Source organism: Biomphalaria glabrata, chromosome 4, assembly GCF_947242115.1.
Source record: "Biomphalaria glabrata chromosome 4, xgBioGlab47.1, whole genome shotgun sequence".
NCBI classification, from domain to species: Eukaryota; Metazoa; Mollusca; class Gastropoda; family Planorbidae; genus Biomphalaria; species Biomphalaria glabrata.
The window spans coordinates 52088372-52114282 of NC_074714.1; the positions used below are offsets into that span (position 1 = coordinate 52088372).

At 34.1% G+C, this 25911-nt stretch overlaps 1 protein-coding gene across 3 annotated transcripts in view; it reads left to right on the forward strand.

The window, feature by feature from the left end:
• The window catches only part of LOC106053083 (protein rolling stone-like), a 112364-nt gene extending 87656 nt beyond the window's left edge, over nt 1–24708 (forward strand). For 2 of the 3 annotated variants that reach the window (XM_056028176.1, XM_056028175.1), the window contains exons 4-7: nt 1339–1467; nt 4221–4262; nt 6049–6252; nt 21573–24708. In XM_056028176.1, coding sequence (XP_055884151.1) covers nt 1339–1467; nt 4221–4262; nt 6049–6252; nt 21573–21832 — 635 coding nt within the window. In that variant the 3' untranslated portion in view covers nt 21833–24708. The remainder of the gene's footprint in view (nt 1–1338; nt 1468–4220; nt 4263–6048; nt 6253–21572) is intronic. The other variant, XM_056028177.1, reaches the window with a different exon arrangement.
• The last annotated feature ends 1203 nt before the right edge of the window (nt 24709–25911 follow it).

Here is a 25911-nt window from a genome sequence, read left to right on the forward strand (position 1 = left end):
TGCGCTGGCTGAGCGGTAAAGCGCTTGGCTTCTGAACCGGGGGTCCCGGGTTCGAATCCTGGTGAAGACTGGGATTTTAAGTTCGGGATCTTCGGGCGCCTCTGAGTCCACCCAGCTCTGATGGGTACCTGACACTAGTTGGGGAAAAGTAAAGGCGGTTGGTCGTTGTGCTGGCCATATGACACCCTCGTTAACCGTAGGCCATAGAATCAGATGACCTTTACATCATCTGCGCTATAGACCACAAGGTCTGAAAGGGGAACTTTACTTTACTTTTTTATTATAGTGTCTACTGTACACGTCGTTATAAGTAAACTAAAATCAGACTACAGAAAAAAATAGTAATAAAATAAAGCTGTTAAGAAGTACATTCGAATTGGAATAAGTTTTGAATCGCAACTCATCCACTTTTTATATTATCTAATAAAGTTCACAGGTATAATGCGGCGCCTAAGCATAGAATCAAACAGGCCAGCGCATAAGAAAGCTGTAACTTAACAATAAAACTGTTATGAGTTATATTTAAAAAAGACAGCTTTTTGAGAACCCTTGCTTTAAAAAAAAACAGTAGCGTCCCTTTAATTAGTCATTCCTCCGCCTTCCTCCCTCCAAAGTGCTCTCCCCTCTTATTAGTGAGCTGTGTTCGACCTAATAGTGCCTTACGATTTTCCGCCATGAGCCCCCCCCCCCCCCCACGCAAGTTGCATTACTTCCTACATAAGTTGTAAGTGTAATAGATAACTATATCATTAATCTTCAATGTTTTATTCAGGCTTTGCCGTCTGCTATTTTTATAAGGGTGGCCGAAAAACTTTAAGACGTCATTTGTTGATAATAACAACGGACGTTGTGGCCCCATTATCCAAGAATTATGGGATTTGTCGCTAAATAAAAGCTTTATTCTAATTTAATTTTCTTACTTTGGATCAATAGTATTGTGTTAGATATCAAAAGATTTCATAATGCTTGTTTTTTTTTAACAAAACAATAGCGTGTAATGTAATCCTTCAATATTCTAAATGGGCACACTCGATTCAAACAACGGATCCACATCCTGGGCTGAGTGTTGATGTGGCCCTGTCGCGTGATCTAAATATAGAATCTGAATAGTATGAAAACTACACAATTTGACATCAAACAAAGGAAATAACTTCTACATTATTGGGAGATATATAGTTATGTTCTTCAGTATACATTATTTTATTTTATTCAATAACGCCAGCGGTTGACTGTTATGTTGTTTTTATTATTTGCTTTAATCTACTAACTTTTTTTTTCAGTCTATTTGTTATAATAAATGGCATCAATATTGAATATATTTTTGTATCCCCTCCACAGATCCTATCTATATCCGGGCGACGCCGCTGGTTTTAAAGATACAGTGGATGCTCTTCAACATCAGCTCGAACGCTGCTCTGGTTGTCACCACGGCCTACTGGGCTTTCATCGCCTTTGTGTCCAACGCACGTAAGATGGGCTTTTGTAGAGATGACTTCTCAGTCAGGCACTTCCTTTCTCTTATCTTATCTTTCATTCTCCATTTTTTTTCACACACACACACATCTCGCCTCTCACTCTCTTTTTTTTTCATTTGACCCTTCTCTTTCCATCTTCCTCTATTTCGCCCTATGTCTTTGTTACTTGGTATCTCTCTGTCTCTCTACTCTCCAACCAGTGCCGGCTTTAGGAATTGCGGGTGCCCGATTTAATGGATGCTTGAAAGGCCCTTCTCTTATATTTATATACAACAACAACAATTACTATTAATGAAACCATTATATCAGCGTTTTTGTTATACAACATGCACAGGAAGAAACAATAGGCGCCAGTGGGTTAATTTAAGTTACGTCAATCGTACGATAGGCCTAAACTAAGTATGTTAACTCTTTATCTCCGTAATTTTTTTTTCCACATTCTGACGGAATTCTTCATTTTGCTCATTACTTTTTCACTACCCTGTTATGCTTCAGCTTCAATAACTTTTTCGTTTGTTATCAGAAAGTGTTTTATTTGGTATTTGGTCTAGAAGGGGAAATGCATGCTCATCTTATATAACACAAAGTATAGTTTACAAAATTAAACATTTTTTTAATTGAATGAGGCCAAATCAACGATGGTATCGTCGATTAGGAAACAAAGAGTTAAAGCTTTAAGTCCTACATCTTTAAAAGCCTGTGACAAGATAACGCTATGCTAATGTAAATTGTGGGGCCCCTGACAGGTGCGGGGCCCAATAGGAGCAATAGGTCAAGCCTACGGCCGGCTCTGTCCCCAACACGTGAGATAAAAAAAAAAGTTTGGGAAAACTCTCGTGTTGGTCGTGATATTGTCATAGTAAACACCATCTCCCAGTGTTTATATTAGAAATAAACCAGTAACTACAATCCTATCTTCGAACAAAACGAGTACGATCCCATGCCATTACAGATTTTGACATCATTTACACCAGTGTTTCCCAAACTGTGTTCCGCGGAACACTAAGGGTTCTGTCTGAATACGTGTTATGCGAATTACTGGAATAATTAACTAGTGGACCACCATATGTACTTAACTTTCTGGACAAGAAAATATAATAAAAATACTCCTTTTTTAAAAAAACTAAAGCTTATATTAAGCATAGTTGTTTCAATTAAAGTTGTAATAGATATGGACTAACAATAAAAAAAAAAAAAGGGGGGGGGGGGAACGATATGAATTCGAAATCATGGCTTAAGCCTTCATCAGGTTTCTCATGCCAACACGGTAACCACTCTGCTAGTGGAGAGCTTAAGTACATGGAAGTTTGTAAAGTTATCTATCCTTTCTTTAGTCTCGTCCTATTTTTCATGCTGTGTTCAGTACGACGATCTATAAAGGGGACTAATTCAGCTTATACCATCACATCAGCCAAGCACATATTCTTTCCCTTGTTTGCCATACCAAACAAAATAATTAATTACCAATAATTAATTAGCTACTTGGTTCATTTATTTTTTTATTGATTCTTGTGTTGTCAGTGAAAAGAAATAATTGTTCAAAAATGTCATCTTGATCTGAGATTAGGACAGACAGACAAAAAAGTGAGTTGATATAAGCTTTATAAAAAATAAGCAAATTGTTCCGTTAAATTCTCAGAATGTGCAAAGTGTTCCGTTAAGGAAAAAGTTTGAGAAACACTGATCTACACCGTAGACTAGGTATAGGCTATAGCAGTGATGCCCAACCTTATTTGGTCTGCGGGCCATTCCAATATCCAACACTCATGTCGCGTGCCATATCAACAAAAATGTAAAAAAAATGAAATGAAATTGACCTGAAACTATTTGATTAGAAACCCGCAAATCTAGTACTTACACTAATTGACGGGTTATTTGAAGTTTATTTTTTTTTTACGCGTCAGAAAATGAATGCCGTCATATTTTTTTTTATAATGCCGTTTATATGTTGTTGATTAATTAAACAGCCACACTTTCTGTACAATAAAATATTTTGGCATATTATCATGTTCCGAGGAAAGATCCGTTCAATTTTCCTGGTAGATTATACATCCAGAGTCCCATTTCATCAACGTACAAATTTGTTAAATGCCTCTAACAATCCATCAGAGAAAACGTGAGGGCTCTAACGTAGTCAGAGATCATTTCTCATCAATTTTTCCTTAGGAGGAGGGGGGGGGGGTTTCTACACTTTTTGCCGACGTTTCGGCGGGCCGGTTGGAACCACATCACGGACCGTATCTGACCCGCGGGCCGCATATTGGGCATCACTGGGCTATTGTATAGACCATAAGGTCTGAAAGAGGTCAATTTAATTTTTTTTTAAACTTCTATTATGTACAGAAGGCTTTAGCACATTTAGAACATGTCGATCAGCTCTGGCACGTTATTTTAGCTTGTAGAGATTTCCATTATGTATATAATTCCGCCATTCAATCTTCTAGCATGTAAATATTTCAACCTGAAGCCATAGTAATATGGCCTCTTGGTCAGCTGAGAGAGCGTCATGTGACATAAGTTTCTCTGCCGACGTCTACCAAAACTGGGTTTAAAAAAAAAATGAAATTCGAGTTTATTAGAACCTGGCCCATGTGAATATATTACGTACTGTGGTAAGGTTTCTCTGGGGCCGCATAGTACCACGTCACGGGACAAATATGACCCACGGGTTGTAGGTCGGACATTATTTGTGTAAATGATTAAACTATAGATAAACAGTCGAGATTTTGTTTTCATAACCTGCAGACAACTTCAAAGTAATGATGGGAGATATGAATGATATTAGACGTACGTAAACAATTCTGTTCAGAATAGTTTGTTATTTGGTGTTTTTTTTTTCTATTCTGAGTTGGTCGTTAAAATTGTCTTTTATGTTGCTCAAGCTTTTTAGCTTCTTTTTAACGACTGTGTATTCTATTGACCTCTGGGATCATCCATTTATGAGGTCACCACGGAAATGTAAAACGTCACTCTTTATTTTGGGTGCCACAAAGAAGAGAGAGAGAGAGAGAGCAATATATATATATATATGGTGAGAGAGAGGGGAAGAGAGACAGAGAGGAAGAGAGAGAAGGATAAATATAGAGATAGATAAATAGACAGACAGACAGACAGACAGATAGATAGATAAATAGATAGATAGATAGATAGATAGATAGATAGATAGATAGATAGATAGATAGATAGATAGATAGATAGATAGATAGATAGATTGATCGATAAATAAATAAATAAATAGATAGGTAGGTAGATAGATAGATATAGATAGATAATTAGATAGATGATAGATAGATAGATAGATAGATAGATAGATAGATAGATAGATAGATAGATAGATAGGTAGATAGATAGATAGATAGATAGATAGATAGATAGATAGATAGATAGATAGATAGATAGATAGATAGATAGATAGATAAGTAGATAGCTAGATAGCTAGATAGCTAGATAGATAGATAGATAGATAGATAGATAGATAGATAGATAGATAGATAGATAGATAGATAGAGACAGACGGACAGACAGACAGATAGAGATATAGATAGATAGAGAAAAAGAGACAGAGAAAAAGAGACAGAGAAGAAGAGACAGAGAAAAAGAGACAGAAAAAAAGACAGATAATGATTAGAGAAAAAAAGAGTGAGAGAAGAAGCAGACTTTGTTGACAATGAATTTAGAAAACCTTTTAACTACGTACCGGCAAACATGAAGATTGGGAAGTGACTCTGGCCCTATAAAGTGAATTTTGTGTGTATGCTTCATACATGGATTATGGATATCCCTTATTACAGCGGTTCTCAACCTTTTAGGCTCGGAGACCCACTTTTTACAATCCCCCAGTAAGCCGCGACCCCCCCCCCCACCCACACACACACACACACATACAGCAATAGAAGAATAGACAAAAACAATTCAATTTTTCAATGGTCTTAGGCGACCCCTGGCAAATCGTCAATCGACCCCCCCCCCCCAAAGGGGTCGCGACCTACAGGTTGAGAACCCCTGCCTTATTACAAAATGTATTGTATTTTAATATCTTTATTTAAAACAAAATGAATTACACTTGTTCTTTAAATACTCTCTCTATATAATTATTGTACTTTCAATTTAAAGAGAAGGCACTGTGGCAGAGGGATAGAGCGTTCATCCAGCTGTAATGGGTACCTGACACTAGTTGGGGAAGGCCATCGGTCGTTGTGCGGCCCTCGATAATCGTGGGCCACAGAAACTAATGCGCCATAGATCGGAAAAGGGGAACTTTTGTTGTTCTTTTTGAAACTTTTACTTTAAATTATGAACATTCCCAACACTAAAGCATTTAGAAATGCGGAATATTTATGTTACATTATTACTACATAAAACAAGTAATGGTTTTTGTGCATCGATCAAATTAATAATGTTTGTTATACATGTTTCGGATCAGTGACGGCCTTAGCAGAGCGCGGTGCCCTGAGCGAGAGTCATATGCGGGCCCCTGAACTTATATATATATCATAGAAATTGTCATTCAATGACATTAAATCCGTGACTTTTTTTTATATTGATACATGTTTCTTGCTTTTTTTTAAATTAGCTTTACTGACAAGTGATATGTCACGCCTGAAGCACACTGCTAATACCATCTATGTCCTGGCAGACATTCTGATTGGCGCCACTCCTATACGTATCTACCACATGTTTTTCACGGTGTTCGCTGGCTCCCTGTATGTTGTCTTCAACGCCCTCTACTTCATCAACAATGGAAGTCTCATCCTGAAGACTGATGACTCCACGAAAGGTAATTATTACGGGAGAATATTGGTTTACTTAGTAGAAATAGCGATTTAATTCAAACGTATGCGCCTTATTTGAAATGTACGTATTAACTCTTTCTCTCCGTAATTATTTATCACATTCTGGTGGAATCAACGTTGGTATCGTCAGTTAGGAGAGAAAGAGTTTTAAAAAAGGAGGAGGGGGGGGGGAGAAAAAAGTTCATACTCTTTCACAGTAGTTCTCAAACTGTGGCAGCGGACCCCTAGTGGTCCGCGAGACGACCGTTGGGGAGTCCACAAAAAGATGAAAAAATTTAAATAACTTCTTCGCTAAGACATTCTTCACTTGGATATTACCGATTGGGTTAGGGTTTGCGCTTGGACACACCCAGATCCCAATCACAGATGAATCCATACCAATACTGGAGCAGATTATTGAAATATTTACAAATGAGAAATTATTATAACCCTTGGTTAAACAAGGATACCATAAATTATGGTAACAAAAACATATTCCAATTTTTTTTATCAAGGGTTATTGTACAGAAGATGTTGACTACTTTGCCGTCTGCTCGTCTGGTACAACGTGGACTCAGTGTTGTAGTAAACCTCCTCACAGATAAAAATAAACCGACTAGAAATTTTTGCCCGTTAAGATTTGCAGTTGCTACTTGTAAAGAACTTAAGGTAGTTCTTACGATAGACAGCTGGCTTGATGTACTAAGGGTATGATTCTCAAATGTAGATCCTTAAAGGCGTACAAGTATTACACAACTAAACTCAACAACAGAATAGAACTTAGTATTCATTTACAGCATTTTCAACTGGTTACACACCTAAACTTGGAATACATAATCATCAATAGTAAGAGTATTTAAATGTGCCCAAATCAAATGTTCCAGGGCGCCTAGACTAGATTCAATAATAGATTAATTAAGGGTATCATGACACAACATAGCATTACCCCCACATATTCAATACACACGCATGGCAGAAATAATATCTCCTTAATCTAGGCAATGCGACTGACAACAATCACCAACACCCTACTCAGACCAGGTCAGCGCTCCAACTGGCTATACTGACCACAGGAAACCTTATTGTTCCCCCTTGAAAACCCTGTGCTAAAATAGTTCACCGCTCACAACTAATAAAATAAACAAGCACACACACACACAATCTCACATCTTACACACCCCCGCTCTTGACACTACTCACGAAAATTGAACCGGACATAATACACTCATAAATTCTCATCGACCTCATCCAAGTCACTTTTTAAAATTTCATTTTAAACAAAAGTTATTATCTCAATAAATACCTCTTCAGAAAAGAAAATGTTTTCTTTACATTAGTAACTTATATAGTATGTATTTATGTAGTGTATTTTTTTACTTAGGGGTCCGTGGGCAAGTTTTGACTATATAAAGGGGTCCACTGTTCAAAATAGTTTGTGAACCACTTCTCTATTAGCGCATCAAATTACTACCATTGTATTTTTATAGACTCGAATGAACTTTAACCTCCATGGTGATAATTGAAAAAATCAATATCAGCGGTAGGTGTCCACAAAAAAAATGATATTGGGCCGAAAAAACAAAAAGAGGCATGAAGCCCCAAAAAGAAACGTAAGCCGCCAAAAAATTGAGGTAAAAGCCCCTCACCCCTCCCAAAAAAAAATTTCCTGATAAACTTGAAGTGGGGAAGCCTATTACACTCCAAACATGGGCAGGTTTGGTTTCTTACAGTATTGCCTGCATTTGCCTCAATGTTGCCTCGCCTTTATTTAGTAACAATAATCACTTGTATGCATAGCACAATGTAAATAAAGACATAATTTGGTGTTGACAGCAACAGTCAGAATGACTTTCACCGTTTTTTTGTTCCATTGCCGACGACATGCGCAGACACTGAAAAAAAACCTTTAACAGTCACTGAAAAAGAAACTTTAACAGACACTGAAAAAAAACCTTTAACAGTCACTGAAAAAGAAACTTTAACAGACACTGAAAAAGAAACTTTAACAGACACTGAAAAAGAAACTTTAACAGACACTGAAAAAGAAACTTTAACAGACACTGAAAAAGAAACTTTAACAGACACTGAAAAAGAAACTTTAACAGACACTGAAAAAGAAACTTTAACAGACACTGAAAAAGAAACTTTAACAGACACTGAAAAAGAAACTTTAACACTCACTGAAAAAGAAACTTTAACACTCACTGAAAAAGAAACTTTAACACTCACTAAAAAAGAAACTTTAACACTCACTGAAAAAGAAACTTTAACAGACACTGAAAAAGAAACTTTAACAGACACTGAAAAAGAAACTTTAACAGACACTGAAAAAGAAACTTTAACAGACACTGAAAAAGAAACTGTCACCACCTCAAAGTTGGTGCCATAGAGTAGAAACCCTAATTCTGTATTGTGTATGTTAATTCCATATTGTGAATCTTATTCACAACCCATGTTGCACTAAGGTGAACACTTTTGACCTTAGGTGAACCAGAGAGTTAAAGGCAGTCAGTCCACATAGAGATCTTGTAGCAAGCACTTGTATTGAGTCACTTAATATATAAGCAGTAGAGTTAGATGTTTAAAGTAGTTGGTTATAGAATAAGTACTAAGTTGTGATATTCGTATATTACTGTTGGATTAATACTGACCATTCCTGGGTCGAATTGTATGGTGTATTCACTATGTGGTGTTATATTAAACTTATTGTATCTGCTACACCCAGCGTCATTTCATTATTCAGTGATTTGTAACAAGAACCCAATGTCACCACCACGCCTACATTGATAACTACAGCCACATTCATAACATATAAAATAACACGGTGACATTTATGGTGTCAGAAGTGTCCAAAGTGCAAGTCATTTATTGTCAGAAAATGACATTTCTATGGTGTCAGAAGCGGCCGAAAACGACATTTATGACAGCATTGTTCAAAGTCACTTTAACATGATATGCTGAGACAACCTGCGTGGACGAAACTAGACAACCGTGATACTACAACCGGTGTGGGTGAAAATCTAGTACTACAAGTCATTCAAGTCATCGTTTGAAGACAGCTGATATATGGTCAGTCGAAGTAGCTGACATATTCAAGAATCATCTACATCGAGTGCTCGTCATAATTCTAATGACACACTCATATTGTCGCTGTCTAACAGCACAGTTAATAAGAGAGCGCTCTCACTCTTAGACCTCTCTTGTCGTCACTACCTAAGGTCATTTTTAGTTATTTATAGTTGTTTCAGCAACTGTACGAAACAGTGGATTACCTATCAAGCACATGAATTATTTATTGGATTACTTGTCAACTATATGAATTGTTTAATGGATTATCTGTCAAACATATGAAGTATTTATTGGATTACTATTGTTCAAGAACTTGAGTACCGTATCATTTAACATTGTACTGTGGATTTAACAAGTGGATTACTTATGAACTGTACCATTGTGCTGTGGATTTAACAAGTGGATTACTTATGAACTGTACCGTTGTGCTGCGGATTTAGCAAGTGGATTACGTATGAATTGTACCGTGGACATATTTTATGTGGAGCATCACCGGAACTTTATGTACAAGTCAAGCATCAAGTGAATATTTAAGGGAAGTAACTTTAATTACCCTTTAGTATTATCAGTATTGATTAGTTCTCTTGAACTACACCACAATTTTTTTTCATTGTTTACATTTGTATTTATATATACATTTGACTTTAGGGACTAAATTTAATTATCTATTGAGTCTGAGCATTTATATTTTTTTTCAAGTAAGCATCCAGGTATTGGTAGGGACTCTTTAGATAAAGTAAATACTTGATCGTATAGCTGTATTAGTTAAGTTTGTATTTCGTCAAGTATCTATCATATTGTTAAACTCTTGTGTTGATATTGTCTTGTTTACATCTGTTGAATTTTTTTTGTGTCATTGTTATTTCTCATTGTAATTCTTTTGTCTACTATTTCTACTATCTTGTAATGTCTCTTTAAAGCAGACTGTTTAGTATCTATAGTGTATTTATGTTTGTCTAATTACTTATTAATATATATATTTATTTTACTTCTTATTTCAACCTATTTTTTATTATTATCAACACTACACTACACACTTGATACACTATGGGATATATTTTGATTTGAGATTGTGACAAGATTGATTGTAAATAATATATACTTTGAGCACATTCAACTATTTTGATACTATTTGTATGGACACTGATTAGTGAAAAAGCAGAAACTTAACATATTACATTGATCACTATTTATCAGACTAATAAGGCTCACATAATTGTGAATTATTTGTTGCAATAAATTTTTACATTGCAAGTGGAGATACTAGAAATACATAATCACATAATTGATCAGTAAAGTATTACATTACGAACTAGACAAAGTACCAAGAATAACTTAAGATACCTCATAACCTCAATTGTTTCGCACAAAATATATATCTACTATTACCTGCAATTACTATTTGAGCTATAATAATTATTTATCGTACAATATTCATTTACAACTACCTAGTGTACACATATCTATTAATTAACTATATTACTAATTTGAATCTTTGAAAATGGCTGAGTATGAGAAACTAATAGAGATAGTGGATAAACTAAAGTTAAAAGAAGATGATAGAGCTGCATTCATTAAAATTGAAATAGATAGAATTAGAGTAGAAAAAGACAAGCAACGGGAAGAAAGGCTACATGAAAGAAGACTCAGAGAGAAAGAACAAGAAAACTTAGAGAAAGAAAAAGAACGCCAGCATGAAATAAAATTAAAAGAACATGAAGAAAAAATGGCAAAACTAGCAAAAGAAAATAAAGACAATTCAGCAAGTCAAACTTCATCTCATCATCAGTATCATAGCAAATTTAGGAACTTTGATCCAAAAGAAGACACATTAGAAAATTTCATTATTCAATTTGAATACATCTGTCAAACAGCAAATATGAATAGTGCACAAATGGCTCAACAACTTCTAGCTAACCTAAGAGGTGAACCACTAAACATCATCGACACACTAACTATGGAGCAAAGAAAAGACTACAACACAGTGAAACAAAGACTAATTGAACATTTTGGCAAAACGGAGGAGCACTATCGAAAACTTTTTAGGGAAATAAAACTAGCAAAGAATGCAGATTTAAAAAGAACAATACATGACATGCGCCAGAACATGACAAAGTGGCTACAACTCGCAAACTGCAACTTAGATGACCCCAAACAGATATTAGATTTTTTTCTCATTGAGAATGTGCTAATTAATGTTACAGATGCAGCATTCTCATTCCTAAAGGAGAGAAAAATAAAAAATGAAGCTGAATTGATATCAAACTTAACAACATACAAGGACTCCCACCCAAACATCACCATTGACAAAAGGGAATTGTACAATGTAGCTGCAACAGTGACAGAAAACCATCCAAGAACTACAAATAAATTTAAATATGCCAAGAGCATACAATGTTTTTTCTGTGGCATATTGGGTCACACCAAAGCAGAGTGCAGAAAGAGAATGGCATCAGAAAAACAACAACATGTAAATAGAAACCATAGATATGGAAGAGATAACAGAACCTTCCAGAGCTTCAGTCCTAACTATAATAGATCCTATCAACAACAATATAACAGAAGAACATGGCAAAGCTACAGTCCAACTAACAGTAGATCACATCAAACAAACAGAAGATGGCAAAACAACAGAATGTCTAGAAGAGACCAATTTCAAGATAGACAACATACTTACCACAATAACAATCATACCAGACAAAACATAGCAGCTGTAGCAACTGAAAGACCAATAGAATATGAAACAGTAGCATATATACAGACAAAGGTAGCCAAATTAAAAGTGTATCCTGCCTATGTGGATGGCATTAAGGTATATGCATTACGTGACAGCGGCTGCACCTCAATCATTGTGAAGAAATCACTAGTAAAACCTGAACAGATACTTGAAGACAAGGTCACACTGACTTATGCGAATAAAGACTTATGGGAAGAATGTGAAACAGCATTAGTTTTCATTGAATCACCATGGTTCACTGGTCAATACAAAGCCATAGTAATGAACAACCCAGCTGAAGAACTAATTATAGGGAACATAGAGAATATAGTTGAACTGTCAGAAGAAGCCTTAGTAAAATGGGCTAATAGTGTAAATCAAGAAAATATAGAAGTAGCTGCAGTAACAACAAGAGCTCAAGCTAAATTAGATAAGGAAAGCAGAAACATAGACACAAGTGAAGTGACCAGTGAAAGAAATAAAGGCAAACAGTATATTTCAAACAAAGATACTGTACATATAGAGTGTCAAATGGAGAACACATCAAAAATAAAAAATGACAAGAAAGACAAATCTTTTATGGCCATAATTCCAAACATGAATGTCAACAAAGATGAATTAATTGAGATGCAGCAAAATGATCCAACAATTTCGAACATATGCAAGAATTTATGCAACAGAACTGAAGGACCATACAGCAAAATAAATGGAGTAGCTATAAAGCATAAGAAAATAAGAAATGGAAATGAAGTGCTACAAATAGTAATACCTCAGCAATTGAGAAAAAGCATCATTGAAACATGTCATGACAGTCCCTTGGCTGGACATATGGCTTACACAAGAACACTAGAGAAAATAAGACACAACTGTTTCTGGCCAAAGATGGAGCAAGAAGTGAAGGCATATACTAAGAGTTGTGTACAGTGCATAAGAAGAAATCCAATCACAGGGAAACACAAAGCACCTCTACAAGAAACAGATACAGTAGAGACACCATTCGAAAAACTAGCTATGGACATAGCTGAACTTCCAACAGTAACAGCTAAAGGAAATAGATACATATTATCATTCATGGATTTTGCCACACGCTGGCCTGAAGCTTTCCCATTAAAACACATTGATGCAAGTACGATATGTCAGACGTTATTACTATTATTTACCATGATAGGCTTTCCTAGAACCATTGTCAGTGATAACGGAACTCAGTTTAAAGCGGCCCTAACAGCCGCATTCGCAAAGTTAACAGAAGTCAATCAAGTCTTTAGTACAGTTTACCATGCACAAGCGAACAGTATTGTAGAACGTTGGAATAAATCTATGAAGATTATGTTGGACAAAGTATGTATGGAAAACCCAAACAACTGGGATGAGATGCTACCATATATATTGTTTGCGTACCGTGAAGCCAAGAACGAATCAACAGGTTTCTCTCCATATGAATTAGTGCATAACAGAAAAATGAGAGGACCATTACATTTATGGAAACAAAACATGCTTGAGATTAAAGAAGAAGATTTCCCACTTATAGTGAAGAACAAAAATCAGTTAACATATGCGGTCAAAACGGCACAAGAGAATATTAAAAGAAGCACAAAGAAACACAGAGACATTAAAAACAAAAATAGAGTGTTAAGAGAATTTGAAGAAGGAGATACAGTTTACGTAAAAATGCGAGATGAGGAAGAATTTTATGATGGTCCATATACCATTGAAAAGAAAGTAGGAAACGTAACATATGAAGTTGAGATGAATGGAATAGTGAGGAAATTACATGTCAACAAACTGAAAGGTAGTCCCAGAAGAGAACATGCTATGGTAGTACAAGGCAATGATGCAGAAGAATGTGAGATATTTGAAGATGAGACAGATAGCGAACTAAATTTTTTTCTTCATGCCTGTGCTGTATCCCAACATATTGAAACACCAGCAGCAAATGAAGAGCAAGTAGAAAATGTATTGAGAGAGTACAAGGATGTGATTACAAATCAACTAGGGAGGACAAGCATAATTCAGCATAAAATCAGATTGAAAGACTATTCTGCAATAAAAAAAAAAAACTATACAATACCAACAGCATACTGTGACAAAGTTAAAGAAGAATTAAATAAGTTACTGAAGGATGGAACAATCAGAAGGGTAGATGAACAAAGTGAATATGTGTCCCCAATAGTAATAGTCAAAAAGAAAGATAACACTCTACGTGTGTGCTGTGATTTTAGAGAATTGAATAGCAAAACAGTGATTGATGCAGAACCACTACCTCTACCAGAACAGTTGATAGAAAAAATAGGAAGCTCAGAAATATTTACCACTTGTGATTTGAACCGTGGGTTCTGGCAAATAGAGATGGAGGAGAGATCCAAAAAGTTTGCCGCGTTCAGCTGCAATTTGCCAGGTCTAGTAGGAGTGTACCAATGGAATGTGATGCCATTTGGCTTAGTGAACAGTACGGCAACATTCCAAAAATGTATGGCCAAGTTGCTGGAGGGAATAGAAGATGTAGTTTTCTACGTGGATGATATCTGCATATTTTCAAAAACTTGGGAAAATCACATTAAAACTCTCAAACAAGTATTAAATAGGCTGAGGGAGAACAAGTTGACTATAGCCCCTGATAAACTACATATAGGGAAAACTAAAATAGAATTTTTAGGCTATGAAATAGGAAACAAACAAATAAGGCCTACTAGAAGCAACCTAAATAAAATAATGCAAGTTAAACCACCAGAAACTAAAAAAGACATTCAAGCCATTATAGGATTATTTAATTTTTACAAGAAATTTATTAGTAACTATACACAATTAATATCTCCTCTTTATGACTTATTAAAAGTAAAGAACAGCAACAAGGACACATATAAGAAAATAATTGCAGCTTCTAAAGAATGTAGAGAAGCAGTAGATAAACTCAAAGAAATATTTAATGATGATAAGAGATTACATATACCCAGTAAAGATAAAGTATTTGAATTATACACAGACGCATCTGACACTGCCATAGGAGCATGTCTTATGCAGAGAGATGACAATAATCTGGTCCCCATTGAATATCTTAGTAGAAGATTATCCAGGGCAGAAATAAGATACAGTACCATAGAAAAAGAATGTTTAGCCATAGTGTGGTGTACACTGCGACTAAAAAGACATCTGTTAGGCAGATTTTTCCTAATATTTACAGATCATAAACCATTAACCACTCTAAATGTTAAAGCAAATACTAATAGTAGAATTACAAGATGGACCATGATCCTAGCTGATTTCCATTTTGAAATAAAACAAATAAAAGGGAAAGATAATGTTATTGCTGATTTTATGTCCAGATATATTCAAGATAATCAGAATGACTTAGATAATGATCTATGTCATGTTAGTCAAAACTTGTATTGCTAAATGTCAAAGATTTAAGATTCACACCTTAAAGTAAAAAATTATTTTTACAACCAGCTATGATGTCATTTTGTGAACATTGAGCATTATTTTGTAAACAATGAGTACTATTTGTAAACATTGAACTAGAACTAAGACTTCATTTTTTAAAAAAAAAAAAAAACAAACTCTATTTGTAAACAAACTTTGGAATTTGATTACTACATTGTAACCAACAATTTTTTTCACATTCTTTTGTCAACAAGAATAACATTTTTGTACTCAACAATGTAAACAAATATTGAATTTTTCCCAACTTATTCAGTACCTAGCTTAATTTTTTCCATGCAATGTAAACATTATTTTTTCTCATTGTATTGAGAACAACTTGGACAAAAGTTTTTCTACAGCTATTGTAAACAAGATTGCAATTTTTTTTACTATGTCATTTATCACAATTATATAACTTAGTCACATTTTTCAATACTATTGAAAAAAGGAGATTGATTTATAATGTAACTTATTTATTTAATGTCAATTAGTGTAATCAAATATTGACATACACTTGTATTTTTTTGAAAACATTTTTCTCAAACTATTCTTATGGACTATATTTTTTTGTAACAATCATTGATGTAAACAAGAAGATTGTTGTACAAACTTTTTGATATTTCAAGTACTGAAAGAGACACTTGATATTATTCTTTTAAATTGGACTTACACATTTTTTCACAACAGATTAAAATGAATACAACTAAACTAGTAGGATGTTATGCTTGTATATATATGCTTGAACAAATTAATGTAAACTCAAAGATTGTATCACAACTGACACATTTTCTCAGTTGAATTTTTTTTGACAAAAGAGTTTTTTGAACTTTGTACTCAATAATTATTTGATAAACAATGTAACATTAAACTTTTGCCATTACTAGCTACAAATTATTTGAACTGTCATATGGAGAAATACTTAATTGAAACATAAGGTGCATGCAACAAGCACTATGAAAGATATTTATTTTGATTTGATGTTCATACTTTTGAGCAAATATTTTGATACTTGAATTATACATATTTACTTGTGTAATATTAATGCACAACAATTTTTTATGGAGATATCAAACCTCATATTGAAGTAAACAGATACATTGAATTTGTAACAATGATCATTAATCAATTTGATCTTGAATTTTGACACATATATTTTGAATTTTTCTATACTTATCACTTACATATTGAGACTTACTTGTAACATTTTCTACATGATTTGTACATATTGTACTATTGGTGTCAAAAAACCAGACTTCTAACATTGCTATAGTGTCAAAGATTTTTTATAAATAGATATTGTGAATAAAAACTTGTATTAATTTTTCACATTGTGACATAGGAGATTGTCATTGAAATTTTTGTCACACTTTGCACATATTATTATGAAAAAGACTTGTAAATATTGAACACATTTGAACATTGATGTATATATTAGAACTACATATAAAGAATTATTTGGGATGTTAAGTATTTGACTCAGAGAATTATTTGAATTGCCTTACAAGAATATGATGGATTAGAGAATTTTGCCCTTGTATGAATTTTTTTTGATTTAGCAAATATTTAGTGTAATACTGTCATATTGTATATTTTATTGCAAGTTTGTAGTTCTATTTGAACTCTGCAATTGTACATTTCATAGACCCCAAGAATTCCAATTGATCCTACTTATGATAATTATGTCGTCAAGCTGAAAAAAATTTCTTCAAAATTTTTTTCAAAAGGGGGGTGATAGGTAATGTCACCACCTCAAAGTTGGTGCCATAGAGTAGAAACCCTAATTCTGTATTGTGTATGTTAATTCCATATTGTGAATCTTATTCACAACCCATGTTGCACTAAGGTGAACACTTTTGACCTTAGGTGAACCAGAGAGTTAAAGGCAGTCAGTCCACATAGAGATCTTGTAGCAAGCACTTGTATTGAGTCACTTAATATATAAGCAGTAGAGTTAGATGTTTAAAGTAGTTGGTTATAGAATAAGTACTAAGTTGTGATATTCGTATATTACTGTTGGATTAATACTGACCATTCCTGGGTCGAATTGTATGGTGTATTCACTATGTGGTGTTATATTAAACTTATTGTATCTGCTACACCCAGCGTCATTTCATTATTCAGTGATTTGTAACAAGAACCCAATGTCACCACCACGCCTACATTGATAACTACAGCCACATTCATAACATATAAAATAACCCGGTGACAGAAACTTTAACAGACACTGAAAAAGAAACTTTAACAGACACTGAAAAAGAAACTTTAACAGACACTGAAAAAGAAACTTTAACAGACACTGAAAAAGAAACTTTAACACTCACTGAAAAAGAAACTTTAACACTCACTGAAAAAGAAACTTTAACACTCACTGAAAAAGAAACTTTAACACTCACTGAAAAAGAAACTTTAACAGACACTGAAAAAGAAACTTTAACAGACACTGAAAAAGAACCTTTAACAGACACTGAAAAAGAAACTTTAACACTCACTGAAAAAGAAACTTTAACACTCACTGAAAAAGAAACTTTAACACTCACTGAAAAAGAAACTTTAACACTCACTGAAAAAGAAACTTTAACAGACACTGAAAAAGAAACTTTAACAGACACTGAAAAAGAAACTTTAACAGACACTGAAAAAGAAACTTTAACAGACACTGAAAAAGAAACTTTAACAGACACTGAAAAAGAAACTTTAACAGACACTGAAAAAGAAACTTTAACAGACACTGAAAAAGAAACTTTAACAGACACTGAAAAAGAAACTTTAACAGACACTGAAAAAGAAACTTTAACAGACACTGAAAAAGAAACTTTAACAGACACTGAAAAAAAACCTTTAACAGTCACTGAAAAAGAAACTTTAACAGACACTGAAAAAGAAACTTTAACAGACACTGAAAAAGAAACTTTAACAGACACTGAAAAAGAAACTTTAACAGACACTGAAAAAAAACCTTTAACAGTCACTGAAAAAGAAACTTTAACAGACACTGAAAAAGAAACTTTAACAGACACTGAAAAAGAAACTTTAACAGACACTGAAAAAGAAACTTTAACAGACACTGAAAAAGAAACTTTAACAGACACTGAAAAAGAAACTTTAACAGACACTGAAAAAGAAACTTTAACAGACACTGAAAAAGAAACTTTAACAGACACTGAAAAAGAAACTTTAACAGACACTGAAAAAGAAACTTTAACAGACACTGAAAAAGAAACTTTAACAGACACTGAAAAAGAAACTTTAACAGACACTGAAAAAGAAACTTTAACAGACACTGAAAAAGAAACTTTAACAGACACTGAAAAAGAAACTTTAACAGACACTGAAAAAGAAACTTTAACAGACACTGAAAAAGAAACTTTAACAGACACTGAAAAAGAAACTTTAACAGACACTGAAAAAGAAACTTTAACAGACACTGAAAAAGAAACTTTAACAGACACTGAAAAAGAAACTTTAACAGACACTGAAAAAGAAACTTTAACAGACACTGAAAAAGAACCTTTAACAGTCACTGAAAAAGAAACTTTAACAGACACTGAAAAAGAAACTTTAACAGACACTGAAAAAGAAACTTTAACAGACACTGAAAAAGAAACTTTAACAGACACTGAAAAAAAAACTTTAACAGACACTGAAAAAGAAACTTTAACAGACACTGAAAAAGAAACTTTAACAGACACTGAAAAAGAAACTTTAACAGACACTGAAAAAGAAACTTTAACAGACACTGAAAAAGAAACTTTAACAGACACTGAAAAAGAAACTTTAACAGACACTGAAAAAGAAACTTTAACAGACACTGAAAAAGAAACTTTAACAGACACTGAAAAAGAAACTTTAACAGACACTGAAAAAGAAACTTTAACAGACACTGAAAAAGAAACTTTAACAGACACTGAAAAAGAAACTTTAACAGACACTGAAAAAGAACCTTTAACAGTCACTGAAAAAGAAACTTTAACAGACACTGAAAAAGAAACTTTAACAGACACTGAAAAAGAAACTTTAACAGACACTGAAAAAGAAACTTTAACAGACACTGAAAAAGAAACTTTAACAGACACTGAAAAAGAAACTTTAACAGACACTGAAAAAGAAACTTTAACAGACACTGAAAAAGAAACTTTAACAGACACTGAAAAAGAAACTTTAACAGACACTGAAAAAGAAACTTTAACAGACACTGAAAAAGAAACTTTAACAGACACTGAAAAAGAAACTTTAACAGACACTGAAAAAGAAACTTTAACAGACACTGAAAAAGAAACTTTAACAGACACTGAAAAAGAAACTTTAACAGACACTGAAAAAGAACCTTTAACAGTCACTGAAAAAAAAACTTTAACAGACACTGAAAAAGAAACTTTAACAGACACTGAAAAAGAAACTTTCACAGACACTGAAAAAGAAACTTTAACAGACACTGAAAAAGAAACTTTAACAGACACTGAAAAAGAAACTTTAACAGACACTGAAAAAGAAACTTTAACAGACACTGAAAAAGAAACTTTAACAGACACTGAAAAAGAAACTTTAACAGACACTGAAAAAGAAACTTTAACAGACACTGAAAAAGAAACTTTAACAGACACTGAAAAAGAAACTTTAACAGACACTGAAAAAGAAACTTTAACAGACACTGAAAAAGAAACTTTAACAGACACTGAAAAAGAAACTTTAACAGACACTGAAAAAGAAACTTTAACAGACACTGAAAAAGAAACTTTAACAGACACTGAAAAAGAAACTTTAACAGACACTGAAAAAGAAACTTTAACAGACACTGAAAAAGAAACTTTAACACTCACTGAAAAAGAAACTTTAACACTCACTGAAAAAGAAACTATAACAGACACTGAAAAAGAAACTTTAACAGACACTGAAAAAGAAACTTTAACAGACACTGAAAAAGAAACTTTAACAGACACTGAAAAAGAAACTTTAACACTCACTGAAAAAGAAACTTTAACACTCACTGAAAAAGAAACTTTAACACTCACTGAAAAAGAAACTTTAACAGACACTGAAAAAGAAACTTTAACAGACACTGAAAAAGAAACTTTAACAGACACTGAAAAAGAAACTTTAACAGACACTGAAAAAGAAACTTTAACAGACACTGAAAAAGAAACTTTAACAGACACTGAAAAAGAAACTTTAACAGACACTGAAAAAGAAACTTTAACAGACACTGAAAAAGAAACTTTAACAGACACTGAAAAAGAAACTTTAACAGACACTGAAAAAGAAACTTTAACAGACACTGAAAAAGAAACTTTAACAGACACTGAAAAAGAAACTTTAACAGACACTGAAAAAGAAACTTTAACAGACACTGAAAAAGAAACTTTAACAGACACTGAAAAAGAAACTTTAACAGACACTGAAAAAGAAACTTTAACAGACACTGAAAAAGAAACTTTAACACTCACTGAAAAAGAAACTTTAACACTCACTGAAAAAGAAACTATAACAGACACTGAAAAAGAAACTTTAACAGACACTGAAAAAGAAACTTTAACAGACACTGAAAAAGAAACTTTAACAGACACTGAAAAAGAAACTTTAACACTCACTGAAAAAGAAACTTTAACACTCACTGAAAAAGAAACTTTAACACTCACTGAAAAAGAAACTTTAACAGACACTGAAAAAGAAACTTTAACAGACACTGAAAAAGAAACTTAAACACTCACTGAAAAAGAAACTTTAACACTCACTGAAAATGAAACTTTAACAGACACTGAAAAAGAAACTTTAACAGACACTGTAAAAAAGAAACTTTAACAGACACTGAAAAATAAACTTTAACAGACACTGAAAAAGAAACTTTACAGATCCCGTGTCTGTGTAAGATTTGACCAAACTTGCAGGCTACGATTGGTCCCGTTTGGTCATCTGAAATTCTGCACTTTTCCTTTATCTTTGGACTTGAGTCGAGTTATTTATTGAAATACTTTTTATTAGATGGATGAAAATAGATAGGCAAACAAGTAGTTTCGAACTCGAGTCCTATTAGTTAGGCGGCCAAGCCGCAGCCCATCGGTTTTGGACTCTCAGTCATTCATCCCACTCTTTTCTAGTTGCAATAATGTCTTCACTTTTTCTTTTCAGGCCACAGAGGCTATTATTTCATGAACTGGTCTCAACCAGTTGAGGCTATATGCACTGCCGTACTCGGGATGATGCTTTGCATGGTGTCCCAGCTGTGTCTACACGGGCTGTACCATTTACGGACATACTTCCACCGGAGGTGCTTCCCCGAAGGCTCGGGGACAGACTCGGAGCTACAGAACATCATAGCCTCCTCCCCGAGCTACAATACGTTGAGGGAGAGCTATGGAGAGAAAGTCGTGCCAGACAAGCTACGTTGATCATATGTGACCATAGAAGGAGTGACCATTAGTGAACATAGAAAGAGTGACCATTAGTGACCATAGAAGGAGTGACCATTAGAGACCATAGAAGGAGTGAATATTGGTGACCATAGAAAGAGTGTCCATTAGTGACCATAGAAGGAGTGACCATTTGTGACCATAGAAGGAGTGACCATTAGTGACCATAGAAAGAGTGAGCATTAGTGACCATAGAAGGAGTGAATATTTGTGACCATAGCAGGAGTAACCATTAGTGACCATAGAAGGAGTAACCATTAGTGACCATAGAAGGAGTAACCATTAGTGACCATAGAAGGAGTGACCATTAGTGACCATAGAAGGAGTGAATATTTGTGACCATAGCAGGAGTAACCATTAGTGACCATAGAAGGAGTGAATATTTGTGACCATAGCAGGAGTAACCATCAGTGACCATAGAAAGAAGGAGTGAATATTTGTGATCATAGCAGGAGTAACCATTAGTGACCATAGAAGGAGTGACCATTTGTGATAAAACGTTCTTTTTTTTTATATATAAAAACATTTTTACCTTTTCTATGACGTAACCAAAATGTGTTGCTTAAATTTGTTTCACGGTGACGTCACACTACAAGCACGCAAGACTATAAATATTCGCCAACTTGATCAGACTCTGATTATATGATGCAGGGGCGTAGCTAGGAATTTTCCATCGTTTGGGGGCCGTGGGGGCTTGACCTCTTTGGGGGCCCCTGCATTTTGCATAATATTTAATTTTTAATGTAAAAAACACTCATTTGGGGCCCCCCTCAAATGGGGGCATGGGGGATTTTCAAATTCTCCCCCTCCTCCCCTACCCTAGCTTCGCCACTGATATGATGCCTCCACTGCTGTTACGTCCTTTTGTATGATAGCCTGGTGTATTTGAAATCTGATGTATGAATGATCTTCCAGTAAAAAAAAAGGTTTTAATAGCCAGGAGAGACACCAGTTATAAAGGTGTGGTCTTCTCTAACTGTGATTCCTTCTAGTGTCTTTTGACTCACTAGGCACTTCTTTAAAATATTCATCAGTGGATTTAGCATTTCTAAATTAATGTATGTCATACCGATAACACATGCGTATTTTTCGTTTTTTATTTTTCAAATGCAAAGTGAGAAAATGTAACTGCTACATTGTCAATTTATATATTAAACACATTTTGACATTGAAATGTATATTGCAATTTATTTTCACTCATATATATATATTTTATTAAATCTTTTAAATATGTCATTTCTTATGTGAGTAGTATCTGCTATTTTATAAATTTATATTCCATTGGTGTAAAGATAGATCTTATCTAATAATGTGAAACTGTATCTTTACAATGTTTTGAAAAGTATTAAAGTTTATTGCCTTAAACGCTGAGTGGATTCAATTGTACCAGATCATGTAGATACTTCTGGCCAGATTGGGCACACGATGTTTTTTTTATTTTTCTTGTGCCAAATCTGGCCAGAAGTATTTATGATCTGATACAATTGGATTATTTGGAGTAAACGAGAAGCTTTATTATAGACCAGTGATGCCCAACCTAATTCGACCTCCGGGACATTTTAATTTCCAACACTCGTATCGCGGGCCACATGACCGAAAAGTTACAAAAAACGAAATGAAATCCATCTGAAACTATTTGATAAGAAAATTACAAATAATTAAAGAGACATTGGAAGTTTATCTTTTTTTTTTACGCATCGGAAAATAGCTTCATTTCTCTACTTAAAATGTAAACAACTGTGTTGCTAGTTTTACCACCAACTCATATTCTTGCCTCTTTTTTAAAATGTTCCCTTAGAATCGCCTTAGATCATCCAAGCTCTAGGCATAGTTTAGCAATCTTTTATTCGCGGTTCAAACCATGAATGCCACCATATTTGTTTGCTTATGAGTTATTAATATTGTTTAAACAGCTACAATGTCTTTGTAAATTAAAGATATTGGCTTATTATCATGTTCCACAAAAAAAGTTAAGATCCGTTCACTTTCCCTGCTTCCCATTTCAGAAACGTGTATGTGTTAAAAATTAATAGTGGGGGCCCTAACGTAGGAAAAGTTGCACTTGTCAGCCTTTTTTTATGAAGTGGGGGATTTTCTACAGTAGTGCTAAAGTTTCGGCGGGCCGGTTAGAACAGCATCGCGGGCCGGATGTGGCCCGCAGGCCGTATTTTTGGGCATCACTGCTGTAGACCATTTTATAGCGTTTCATGTTTTTATCTCCACATCCATTATTATGTGGAAAAAAAATCATTGCTTGATTAGTGGTCAGTTTTACTTAATTTCATTATTTCTATTATCTTTTTCATATGTGGTCGTTTACATCGTTGTGGTCTTTACACATACATGAACAAAGGCATTCACACCCCCACAAACACATGCTGTGACCATTCCAAAGAAAGGACTGTACATATCTAGTCGATAGATTTTTTTTTTTCCTTTTACCTCTCGGATAATTATTGTCAAACGTGATGTTTACAAGTGCTTGCTACATGTTTTTTTTTTATTTTGTGTGTGTTTAGAAACAGACTTATAGCATAAGGGACATTACTCATGACAATAAATAATCAAAACAATTTTATCTCCCTTCTTTCAGATGATGAAAAAAAGAATGGACTGGATTTTTTATTTACGTCCATATCTCTGCGTTCAACTTTCCTTATTAGGAGATCTAGAGTTAATATTTAAAATTAGATATGTTCAATTGTGGTAACGCAATTGTGAATAATAAAAATGCCAATATTTAAATCTTTATGACTGAGAGCTAGTCATGTTTCCCAGGAATGTTTGCGAACTTATTTCTTTCTGTATTTTTTTTCCATATCATGTACGTGAAAACAATAAATATGAGTACAACAGACAAAGTTAATTGAGTTGTTGTTGTTTTTTTTCACAAAGCGCATATCAACTCTGTCTGTCTGTATGTCTGTCTGTATGGCAAAAAGTGTGCACACGTTATTTCTCCCACAACCTTTCTCGGATTAAGCTGAAATGTTGCACAATTATTTCTTTTACTTGACAACACAAGAATCGATAAAAAAAATAATTAATTATTGATAATTAATTATTTTGTTTGGTATCTTGAACAAGGGAAAACATCTTACTTGACAGATGTGGTGGCATAAGATAAATTAGTCCCGTTGAGGACCCTTGAACCCAAAAATAAAATCTAATAAAATACTCAGAAAAACACAAAGATAAAGGCACTTTCCTCGTTCCATATGCTAGGAAAAATTTGTACAAATGCTCCTTCTTCCCTAGCGCTATTAGAGCATGGAATGGGTTGCCTGAGCTAGCCAGGAAAACCAATGACTTGGCAGAATTAAAGTCGTTGGTTAATATGCATGACTAAATGCATGACGCGTAGGACGTAATCATCTTCTTTTTTGAAGTAACGTCTGTATTATATAAGATAAGATAGTGAACCTTTTTATGCATTTAAAAAACGATCATGTAAACATTCACCAACCTCCTTCTTTTCCTCCTTCCGAACTGGTCCAGACAAGTGGCAGGATCATAACGCATTGAGAAAGCTAAAAGCTAAACAAAAACTATTGGTAGAAATTTCTCTTAACGCACATATTTATTAAGTCCATAGAGTCTTTAATTACATAACAGATCCAAACTAATCCCTTTATTTTATATTATTGTCTGTCGACAGATGGACAAAAGAGGAACATACATTCAGGGCCATTTGAACCGCAAGTCAAGTGAATCTTTTAAATCGGTCAATGGCAGGGCCGGCCTTAGGTAATTGGAGGCCCTAGGTGAAGCAAAAAAAAAAAAAGGAGGCACTAGTCGAAGTGAATAGGTTGACCCCAAATGAAATAAAAAAACAAAACAAATTAAGACCAAAAAATCCACTACTATTCTTAATTTACATAAATGATTTGCTAAATTGCATTAGTTCAGGAACAAAAGTCAGATTGTTTACAGACGATTGCATAATATATATGTGGTGGGTTCAGCACAGAATATGACAACCAAAATGACGAAGCAAGTCAGGAGGCTTATTTCAAGTTTAATGTACACAAAAAACCTGCAGCCTTGGTCAAAACAAT